General features: G+C 37.5%; 1 protein-coding gene across 4 annotated transcripts in view; it reads left to right on the top strand.

Moving 5' to 3' along the window:
* The window catches only part of loco (regulator of G protein signaling family member locomotion defects), a 176909-nt gene that overhangs the window by 122527 nt on the left and 42325 nt on the right, over positions 1-12057 (top strand). For all 4 annotated transcript variants that reach the window (XM_089093541.1, XM_089093539.1, XM_089093540.1 and 1 more), the window contains 2 exons: positions 9494-9697; positions 10493-10608. In XM_089093541.1, coding sequence (XP_088949667.1) covers positions 9494-9697; positions 10493-10608 — 320 coding nt within the window. The remainder of the gene's footprint in view (positions 1-9493; positions 9698-10492; positions 10609-12057) is intronic.

A 12057-nucleotide genomic window follows, 5' to 3' on the forward strand; every position in this document is an offset into this window, starting at 1 on the left:
CGGTATATGGAGAATATTAAATCGTTTTCTTTCGGTTATTGTGTATAAGCTTTAAATAAAACGAAAACTTTAACGTGGAGCCAAGATGTCTTTGTTTACTTTTAGTAGCAAAAGTTTCTCAATGCTTTTATTTTCTCGCTGGTTTCAGATTATAAGGAACCAAGCCTCGATTTATTTCAAGCCTTGATATATTTCAAGGAACCAATTTTTTCAAATTTTGCGTCACAAGGGGCAGCAACAATTGAAAGTGGTAACTCAGTACTTTCAAAGAGCTATTTTCTCATGTAACACTTGTCTCTTATGACGAAGAGACACCGTGTGGATTTTGGTGCCTCGAAAAAGCCACTTCGAATTTGTAAAGGCCCGATATGTTGAAGTTTGTTCTAAATGTCTGTATGCCTTCTAAGAAGTTCCAGGTAATGTACTCGGTAATTAACTGCTCATGAGTACAGGAAAAAAGTATTGAAGCATGTATTTTAAGTAATCTTTAAAATATGCATTAAAGTGTGTATTTAAGAAGTCAAAAATGTACTTAAGCACAACAATTTATGTACCATCGCGATACTGAGCACGGTATCTTCCTGATCCCCCCCCCCCCGGGAAATTCCTCCCGTGGACAATTACCTCCATTTTTAAAATTGAACAGCCGAATCTTAGTCTTATGATGAAGAGACATCGTGTGGATTTTGGTGCCTCGAAAAAACCACTTCGAATTTGTAAAGACCCTATGTATTGAAGTTTGTTCTAAATGTCTGTATGGCTTCTAAGAAGTTCCAGGTAATATACTTGGTAATTAAGTACTCACGAGTTGTGGAAAAAAGTATTGAAGCACGCATTTTAAGTAATCTTGAAAATATGCATTAAAGTGTGTATTTAAGGAGTCAAAAATGTACTTAACCACAAAAATTTAAGTACCATCCTGATACTGAGCACGGTATCTTCCTGATTCCCCCCCCCCCGGGAAAATCCCTCTCGTGGACAATTACCTCCATTTTTTAAATTGAGCAGCCGTAGGGAAAGTAAGACAAACAAAGAAAATGAAGGAAAGAAGGAATTTTGGAATATTCTATCTATATTCCAAAGTATAGGCAGAATATCTTATTTAAAATATCATATAGTATTTATTTTTGTATTTTGTTAAATTTTTTTCGTGTCTTTTGAGGGATGGGGAGGGGGATAAGTTATCATAGTAGGGTAAGAAAAAGATTAAAGAAAATAATTTGCTTGCTTGTTTGAAATGAAGAGTTCTATCTGTTTTAAATTTGCTTGATCCTAGCTTGGAGTTTGACTCCACGTTGTCAATACTAAGAAAAAGCCCCTGAAAGATACCCTAGGCGGTAAAACCTTCTGATTTACGCCTAGTGGACGCGTTTTCGATCGAAAGAAGGGGGGGGGGTATTGTGTCCTATAGATATCTGTGCCTGACCAAGTCCTCGGGAAGTAGTTACTTGTACTTCTTAGTCCAAGTCTGTATCTCTATGCACTTCCATACTTCCGCCATAATGCACCCCTTCCACACTTGCCACCAATTTCATATCTCCAAATTATCTTCTTTAGCCTTTATCTTGCCCTGCTATAGTAGCTCAACCCCCAAAAACACCAAAAAAAGAATTAAAGGGAATAAAAATACAAAAATCGATACTACACGATTTTCTACACTACGTATTCTACCTACATTTTGGAATATAAAAAGAATATTCCTAAGTCCTTTTTTCTTCATTCTTTTTTTTTGTCTTACTTTCCCTTTGGCTGCTCAATTCAACATTAGGTGGGAGGGATTTTCCGGGGGCTAATTGTCTGCGGGTGTGGGAATTATCCGGGGGGGAGACCCTAGAACTACCGCATACCGTAACCTTTTTTTAACAGCAAAAAAGGACATACCTGCTTTTAATTTCATTGAACAACTTCGATCTCTTAGAATATTTTTTACATGGATATTTCTGATTAGCTGAATGGTAGAATCCTAAGTCTGAAGCCAGATACCAATTTCTATAATCAGAATCCTAGCTTAACAAATTCAAATGTACCATAGATTTTTCTAGAAACATGACGTTTTAAAACTATTCTGATGTCAGAGGTTACGTGGTTTCAAATATGGCTCTGATTACTGGGAACCAAAATAACAGTTAAACAGGGTGTATTGTATTGGCCTTGTTGCCGGTTAATTCAGTAATTCTTTGGTCGGAATAAAAGAGAATCATCTTTCCGAAGTAAAACTAAAGACTCTTATAAGAATTCAAGAATTACTTAATTGAGTTGCTTTGAGCGTATAAAATAATTACAAATTTGAGCTTTGTTTTATGTTTGGACGTATAATATTTGTGGAACGAATGGTAATTTATTTGTGATCTATTTGCTGGATTATAGCCCATGTCGGTTCCTTTTATGTGCTCCAATTGTCGTTGGTAATTTCATAGAGACAATCGCATTATTAGCATGAATAAAAAGTTATTACTTCTTTGCATCTGACTGTAAGATTAATGTTTGCAAGAGTGACAGAAAGTAAAAAAAAGAATTGTGTTTATTGAATACTGTCATGCGGTATATAATATTCGCTAGTATAATGTGATCAGTTCCATAATTTATTTATGTCCATACCTGAAAGGAACTGGGAGTGGGGTGGGGTATCACATGAAATGTAGTCTAAAGATTTTCCCTTGGAGATTTCGAAGAAGATATGTCGAAATGTATGAAATGTTCAATATTTTGTCTAAGAGACCCTGCAATTAGTTTTGAACCTCTCTCCCGTTTAAAAGCTCTTCTAATCCTTCCCTGCTCTCTAGACTTAGAGCGTATACTATTTATCTATGTTGGCTTAGTTGTACTTTTCAGGGTACTTCTTCTACTTTTAAACAGGGTGCATGTCCCAACACAGAACAAGCCTCTAGGGTGGGTGCTGGTTGGTTCAATGAAAGTGAGTTTTTAAACCAAAGTATCAAAATTTATATTCAACATTTCTACTCAACTAAGACTGCAAGTGGCCAAGCCGATTAGGCTTAGGTCGCTTGTTCGCCTGTTAGTCCAAGCAAAGTCGGTCCCCCATTATGTAAACAAGTCCAGTGGACATTGTCCGTTATGAGTCAACCCAAAATTAATCCAATCATTCATCCCTTAGTTCTATGACTATCTACCTTAGTTCTGCCCTAGGTTGGATGTATGGATGGATGATAGACTTATCTATCAACAAGCGAAATGACATCATTTTTATACAATCCTAAAAAAGGCTTATGCCCGATTTGCCTCTCACTTAGAATATCTGTCTTTGCTTTTTCTCCAATTAGCCATGGCTTGATGCCAGCAACTTGATTTTAATTCAAAAATGAACGGTTCTCCCAAAGCATCCCCTCTCCCTATTGCACGCCTTTAATAAAATTATGACTAAATCGCTGTGGTCCTTCGCCAGAAAGCCAGGACTTACAGTTTAAAAGTCTTGCTCAAGTGTAAAGGATTTTAGGTAGCATTGTAAAATTTTCAAAGTTCTTTCTTAAATTTAAACACATTTTAAAATGAAAGATCCGAATTTAGCTATCCAGAAAATTAAGATATTTGTAAATTTTATGGGATATTTTTTTTAGCTTAAAAATTTCTTTGTTTAATTAGCCTACTGATCCATATGACTACAGTGCCGAATTAATTCCCAATGGTCGTTCTATATATAAAGAAGGATTTTGTTGAAAATCCACTAGTTACAAAAGCGGCTGCTAGTAGTCTAGTCGAAAATGGTTTTCTTAAATAGATAATCTCAAGGTTTTTTTAGATACCGCCATCTGCTGATTGGAAAAATTAAGCAATATTTTTTCCATCGCCTGCCATTTTTTATATTTTGAATGAATTTTGTGTCTGTTTATTAACGTTTGTGGTATATAACGTGCTGATTAGGAGTATTTTACATTTAAATGTCATTCTATTTTGTCAACAGTTGACTGATTGGCAGTTGAAGTGTAATAGAAGTGTATATATCGTACCAATTTTTGCATTATGAGATATTTAGTTTACACGATACATGTCTCAAAAGTGTCTTAAAGTTGAAAAAAAAATCCTTTTGTGTGTGTGGTGAGCTCAATTTAAAAGGGGAGAGAGGAAATTTTGCTCCTTTAGTTAGAAGAGCCTATGAGCGTTGTTTTAACAGTAAAATACACTAGAACAAGAGATGTGTCCTGGGAATGTGTTGAGCCAAATGTATAACACTATTAACTGACTGATTAAAAGGATCCCATTGTATGCCTTTTACAGTCCTATGATATGGCTCAAACCTTAGGGTCATCTGACAGTTTCCTACTTGAAAAATATATCTGAAATAAGTTCGGAGTCGAAACATACTGTTTCATATCCATCTTTAGTTTCGGAAATTCGACCAGTGGCTCATGGACCAGGACTTCCCACACCAACTCCACTAGGTGACATAACATTGACTGAAGCAATTGAAGTATTCCTGATCCTCAGAACGATTTTCAGAATGATCTGGATTTTGTGGAAAACAATACCATAAGTGGAACTCGCTCTCTAACATAGGAAGATATAAATGATATAGTTTGGGATCTTGATTTATGTAAAAGTAAGGTAAAAATACTCTTCTCAAGATTTAAAGGCTGGAAGCTTCTGCAAGATCACGCCAAAGTAAGTTTCTTCCGTCAACGCAAAAAGGACTTTGAGCATTTATTGTCTAAGGAGGGCGTACTAGTTCTCTGCAATGATGTTGAGCGATTGTTGTCTGTTCATAGATTCATTAAAAACAATCTTTAAATGAGTGCTATTAAATAAAGTAAGAAAATCCATTCCTTTAGCCCATGCAGTTGGTATGAAAAAAAACTCTGAGAGTATGAAGCTCTTCATGTCCACTATTAAATATGACAATTTTTCTTGGCAGATATGTATGGATTTAAAAGTTATAGCTATCTTAAATCGCCCCCAGTGATTCGTTACGAACGTCCCAATCTCTGAGTATCTGTTTCTTCCAATGAGATGTTTCAATTGTCAAGCATTTGGTCACGCGGCCAAATTCTGTAAGAACGAAGCCAAGTGTTCTAGACATGGGGATAACCACAGTAGCACCAAGGACAACCCTTGCATCAAACCGATTAAATAAGCACTCTGTGGTTCGGACAAACATCCATGCTACAGTTACAGCTGTCCGGAAGCGCAAAAGTTACTTGCAGTTAAGAAATGAATCGCGAATTAAGTTTGATTACTTGGAACATTAATGGAAATGTAATCAACAAACTGCCAATCCTTGAAAACCTAATTCGCAGTCATAACATTGTATGTCTCCAGGAACATTTCCAGACTAAAGAAGGGACTAAACTGTAAAATATGGGTGATTCAATCGATTTTTTTGCTGTTTTTGCGGTTGGTGCGAAATCGAGTGGTAGAGGCCGTCCCTCAGGCGGTATTGCAATCCTTGCTTCAAAGTCTTTACGCGCCACAGTTATCCAAGTATTCAATAATTTTATTGCGATCATGAGTGAACAGACAATAATCTTCTCAGTTTATTTGCGTATAGACTACAAATCATCTAGATTAGATTCCAAGTTCGATAGTGCTTGTCGGAAATTAGCAAACGCTATTGCCAACTGTCGCACCCAAGATTTGTCATACATTGTTGCCGGAGATATGAACTGTGATTTGATTAATCTGGAAAGCCCTATATCCCAAGTACTCTCGACTGCATGCTCTGGTCTAAACATAATGAAAAATGATCTCGATTTCACGTATGTGCATAACTCTGGAGAAAACTTCATCTCTTGATTTTATAACGTGTTCACATTTACCAGTTCCCCTTTGCCAGTCATATGTGGATACATCTATCACCGCATCTGATCACTTACCAGTTGGTTATGTTTCCCTACCTAATACATAATCGAAATCCCACCCTGATCTGCCCAGTGGAAGAAAATAGGATATTAATCCTATATGGGCTCAAATTAATACCCCATTGTACCAGAATGTATGTGACGATATTTTAGCAATAATTTACTTCCCTTACAATCTACTTCATAAATCTTCTTCAGTTACAGCAAGTGATAAACAAGTAATGATCAATACATACTGTAGCGAAATAGTTCATGCCCTGCAGTGTGCGGAAAAGGCTGCAGTAATGATTTGTCGTGTTCGGATTGGCTCGGAAATACCCCACTGGTCCGATGACTTGGATCTTGTAAATGTGTATACGGACGCAATATTCTGGTTACGCATGTGGGTAGATAACGGCCGACCAAGGCATGGTATAGTGAACTCCATCCGATTATATACTAAGCGAAGATTTACAAAAACCCTCGCTACAAATCGTGCTCTGATTATTGAATGTGATAGTAAATCTGTAAAAAAAGACCCCAATCGCATGTGGAAATTCCTAAAAAAGAAGAAACGTAAAGAATCAGTTGATGTTCTGCCCAGTGAGAGCGAGTGGATTAAATATTTTACGCACGAGTCTTCATCGCCTAATGCTGATCTAGAAAATGAACTTTCTATCGAGCTCGATGCGAGTCTTGCGGAATATGAACGGGAAGTTGGTTTTCTTGTTTCTAGTTCGTCAGTCAATGAGGCACTCACTGTGAAGAAGTTGTCGAGGGGGGTGGATAACCTGTGCGGATTGCATCTGCAAGCGGGAAGTCAGAACCTTGTCGAGCACCTTTGCCTCCTGTACCAAATGATTTTTAATGATGGGATTGTTCCAGACCTATTCTCCACGGGTGTAATTACTCCTGTACTAAAAAAGGGAAAAGACGGGGGGCAGTGTTCTTCTTACCGCCCGATAACTGTCGCGCCTGTACTGTGCAAGTTATTTGAATTGCTTGTTGTAAGTAGGCTTAGTGCTACATGTAACACGCCGGATAGATTTGGTTTCAAAAGAACATGAGTAGAGAACACACGCATTATATGATTGCTAATTTGTTGATTGACTCAGATGATTCGAATGAGGCACTGTATCTTGCCGGTCACGATGTCAACCGCGCGTTTTACTCCGGTGTGCACCCCCATGTTGTTGTCTGATCGGAACCGTGGCGTGGATAAGTCTATTCTACGCGCACTGAGGAATATGTATAGTAAATTAAAAGCGCGTGTAAAAGTACCGTGTGTTAATGCTTTAGCCCTATCTTCTAGTCTTATACCTATAGAGAAGGGAATATGCCAACAGGCACTTACTTCACCACCGCTGTTCAATAATAGTATTATTTCATCGCAAGAACCGGTTCAATCTACATTTATATTTAGAGGTCTCAATGTTCACTGATCGATTACGCCGACGACATTTTGAACGTGATTAGAACACTTGTAGGCATCGAAGAGAAATTCCGTGTTTTGAGTAAGGATTACGGTAAAATAAGTCTTTCTTTCAATCCCCAGAAGAGTAAAGTTCTCGTATATAATAGCAGCGTTAAAGATAGTGTACCAGTTGATGTTAGTTTCGGAACTTATGTGATTAAGTCTTCGTCCAAGATTATGTACCTCGGCCTTCCAATATGTAGCGATCTTAAAAAGAACTCCCGATTGCCTTGTTTCGTTGTTCGCTGTAAAGACACGCAGAGCTTATGGAATTCTCGTTTCAATGAAGTGCCACTTTAATGGTTTTCTACTCGCAAGGGTATATAACACTTTTGTTTTGTCACATGTGCTAGCCCTATCTCCGTTGTGGAAAATACTTACTCCGTCTGATCGCCACAGTATTCGGTCTACTTTCTACAAATATGACGAGCGTTTTCTTCGTCTTCCAATTTGGATGAGGAATTCGAAAATATCACTGAAGTATAGTATAGCCGACCCGCTGATAGCTGTACTGAATCACCGTGCTCGATATGTAAAGGCATTTGAACCAAGCCACTCTTCGTTATATGTCGCAATAACTTAAATCTGTCATTTTTTTTTCTTTTTTCGTCGTAGTAATTCTTAATCTTGTTTTTCTGTAGTTGAGTTTTCTTCGGATATTTTGTTGTTATTTTTTTTTTCTTGTACTCCATTTACAACATTTTGTATGTTTAATGATGGGTAATAAAATAATAATAATTATTATAGCAGAGATAGAAGTATTTTGTAAAAAAGAACTGGCCAAGTAGGGAGTCACTTATTCTAGGACTGAAAAGTGTTCTTAACCAACCACTTGTAAGCTCTGAAAAAAATCTTATTGCCTCCAGCATATCAAACTAGGCTTAATAAAGAATTTATTAAAGCAATGGATCGTGATGGTATTGCATTTGTCTTTCTGAAAAATAAATTCCCAAGGATCAATGAAGCTAAACTATAAGAATAAATATTCTTTGGCTCTTAAACAAGGGAACTGATGGAAGATGCAAAATTTGAAAACCAATTAAAGACGCACGAAGCAGCGGTATGGTTGCCCTTCAAAAAGTTGTCACGAATTTTCTAGAAATATGTAGATTGTGAGAAATACTGAAAAGCTGCGAGTGAGATGAATGGGCAATAAAGATCACGGGATGTTATACGTCTTCATTTCTGCACTCCCATCCCGCGCTCTTCCTCAAAAACCTAGGGGCTGTGAGCAACGAACACAGGAAATGTTTCTAGATAGACATTGTGGGAATAGAGAGGCGCTACCAGGGCAAATGGTGTCCAAATATGTTAACAGAGTACTGGCGGACACTGAAGAAAGATTTTCCTCAAGTGAAGTACTGCCAAAAAACAACTTCTCATACATTTTGGTCAATAAATGCAGGTTCACCTAAGATATGATAACGCTTTAATGTGTAGACGTTAAAAATGTTTGTTATGTGAATACTTTAAAACCAAGTGTGAAGGAAAGGCTCTTTAAAAAGGTTTAAAATCAGCATAAAAAAAGGAGCAAATTTTGTCTATTAAATATTGCAGATTATCAATATTGGAAACTTATGCAACTATGTATGGTACTGTTTTGCAAAGCAAAAACTGTGTCTTCATGATGGCGTCAAAAAAAGATATGCTTGCACTGGTATCAATCGATCGAAACGGTAACGAAGTGTACTAAAACTGTCGTTTGTGTCTAAAATTAGTATAGGATGTCAAGACAATTAATAGAACTGGTGTCGTTCTGTTTCTTCATGAAAACTCTTTTTCCACAGTGCCCGAATGTACAAATTGTTGGAACTAAAAAGGAAAGTGTGTGTTTGCCACCCTCCCCCTCATTCGAGAAGAAACGTTTTGCCGTTGTAGAGGCACAGCTTCGTGGGAGAGTAGGGAGCTGGGTCTTGGTAAAAAAAAAAGAATGATATCTCTAGCTTGAAGAATAATCAACACATAATTTGCGTGCTATATACAAAACGAAGAACTTATATCCAAATACACTCAATAATCTTTGCAAATCTTATTCATTTAAGTCCTTGAATTAAAAACTGTCCTTGCGAAAAGCTTCAAGAACTTGACTTGTATTCTCCTGCAAAATTAAAAAAAATGTCAGACATGCTCTTTAGTTTTGGGACAATTTGTTTTTATAATACGCCTGGTGTGGAACATTTTTTCGAATGCAGATAAGTGTAATAATAAACTAATTTATCTTTTTTTTAAGGCCCAGAAACAAGTTTACAATTTGATGAAATTTGACTGTTATCCTCGGTTTTTAAAGTCAGCTTTGTTCCGAGAAGTCATGCAAGCTGATGAATGTGGGAAGCCAATGCCATTCCCTGGCGACAGTTCAATGGATACCGACCTTCGTCTACAATTTTCAACAGAGGAAGATGAAAATAGGAATTCCCGTGATCATAAGGGAGAGGTGATTATAATAGCAATTCATAACACTTTCTGGAAAGACGAATTAAAGAAAAAGACGAGGAGATATGTGATTTTAAGTCAGATTCTTCTGTGTCGAAAAGGGTGTCGTGTTTTCATCTAATTTGCCTCAAAACAGTCACGATCGCCTGGGATATTCTTGGAATTTTCTAGCCTCAATGGTAGAAATATACCACTCAGTATTCCACTTATACCAGTTTGCAACTTTTATTTTAACTGAGTTAACTTTAAAGTTATTTTTCGTAACCATTTGAGCTAATTCTTATAAATACTTAAATATGCCAAAGACAGTTCTTCCGAGCCCTTTTGGTGGAAATTATCACGACATGGAGTGATAATTATAGCAGACGACCCGACAAAAAAAAATTCTAAGCAAACAGGGCAATAGATTGTATAGCTATAACCGACAACCGACAATATATATATTTCAGGTTGATTGTTTAGATTGCAGGATATCTAGACCTTTGCTAACAACACCTGTGATCCATGGGTTACAATTGTAGGGCCATACGTGCCACCTCGTCTATCAGATGATGCTCAAATTCCTAGTGGCAGAAGTAAGACCATAATTTTTAGTCGCTACAAGATTTAATTGAGATTCAATAAGCTCTGATTTAGTATGCAAACTCTCTCTCTCTCTCTCTCTCTCTCTCTCTCTCTCTCTCTCTCTCTCTCTCTCTCTCTCTCTCTCTTTCCTTCTCTCTATCTCTCGCTCTCTCGCCATTTGTTCATGTCTCTTTTCGTTACAGTTTGTTTTATTTTCTTATTATTTTTAAAGCTCAAGAAAAGTGATAGTGATGCTGGCGAACGCCGTCGGAGATCGTTGATTCATTGGGTAAAGCGGGATCGAAGTCGAGCCAAATCCAGAGAAAGAAGCGAAAGCGAATCACGAAGGTTTGAGTCCTATTTCACTTATCATTCTATGCCTGTTTGATTCATTTGTTTATTCTATGCTTGCTAATTTCTTTTTTTTATTCTGTGGTCTGTCTTTATTGATAATTTGTTAGCATTCGCATATGTCTCTCTCTAAGAAGTATCTGAGTATTTTGAAAACTGTTAAGGGAATACAAAAAAGAACCACCAAAACTTGGATATTGGTGTCTGAAACAAATTTATGAACTATGTTGCTTCTGTTACTGACTGACCATATCTCAAACAGTAGGCTGTATGAAAAGCGTGGTTCAATCTCGCTTTCTAGAGCTATAATAATGTGAGAAAGATTGAAATGACTAGGGCACGTTCTGCAGATAAAGGATGACAGCCTGCCAAAGACTGTCCTTTTTGGCCAATTGTCTAGGGCTAAACGAAAAGCAGCTCTTCCTCGGTTGGGATGGAGGGATGTCGTAAGACAAGATTTAATGGAAATGGGAACTTTATGGGACGGTGTAAAGAGGGAGGCTTTGAATAGATTGGGATTGAGGAGGAGGAGCGTGCATAGCTGTTTTGGCCTCAGGCGGCTTGGTTCGGTGATGAGTTTTCAGCAGTAGTATATCCTAAAGATCCTGACAATGAAAGAATGAAGGGTGGAAAACATTTAGCAAATGCTCCTCAGCCTTTTTGAGCGCCGAAGTTTCAGAGAGTTACTTGACAACCATCATCATTGTGGCTTCAAATATTCTAAAAATAATTCACAGATTTGTACTTCTTTTCTAAGAAATTTTTTCAATTGCTTGAAAATATCCTGTGTCTTAGCTTTTCTACTCTTTATATCGTCACTGCATCTACAATACTAGGTAACAGCCAAAAAATCGCCAGAGGATTTAGTCTAATTCTCAACTGATTTAGACTAATTTTGGTGTTCTGAGTCCGAATATCACATGCTCTATCAAGTCAATTTTTTGAATACGCATACGCTAATATCAGGGGTTTTGAGTTCATTCATGTTTTTCTTGAAGAATATATCGAATTACAACATTAACTTATTTCTCTAAAGTAGCTGCATGCGATTATGAGTGATTGCAAGGCTGCCAATCAAATTTATTCCAAGTTTCATTGCCTGGCATTAACCTGTGCTTTTTTATTTCTTTCCGTTGATTGATATGGCTTTGGCGCGACGGTCATGCAGGAATGATCCTAAGGTTTTCTGCTACATCTGCGGAGATTACACGTTGTCATTGGACAGGAAGAACATCACAGGATTTCTAAAGCGCGCCTACTAGGCATACTTTGAAGTCAAGCTGAGTGACCCGGATAATTCCTGGGCACCACACACGGTGTGCAAGACGTGGGTTGAATACCACCGGCAGTGGACGAAGGGCGCGAAAACTTCACAGAAGTTTGGGATTTCGATGGTTTGGAGGGAGTCGTTAGACCATGCATTGGGTTGTAACTTCTGTGCCATCA

This window comes from Artemia sp. Qi Xiang Cuo, chromosome 8 (assembly GCF_049724085.1).
Source record: "Artemia sp. Qi Xiang Cuo chromosome 8, ASM4972408v1, whole genome shotgun sequence".
In the NCBI taxonomy this organism is placed as follows: Eukaryota; Metazoa; Arthropoda; class Branchiopoda; order Anostraca; family Artemiidae; genus Artemia; species Artemia sp. Qi Xiang Cuo.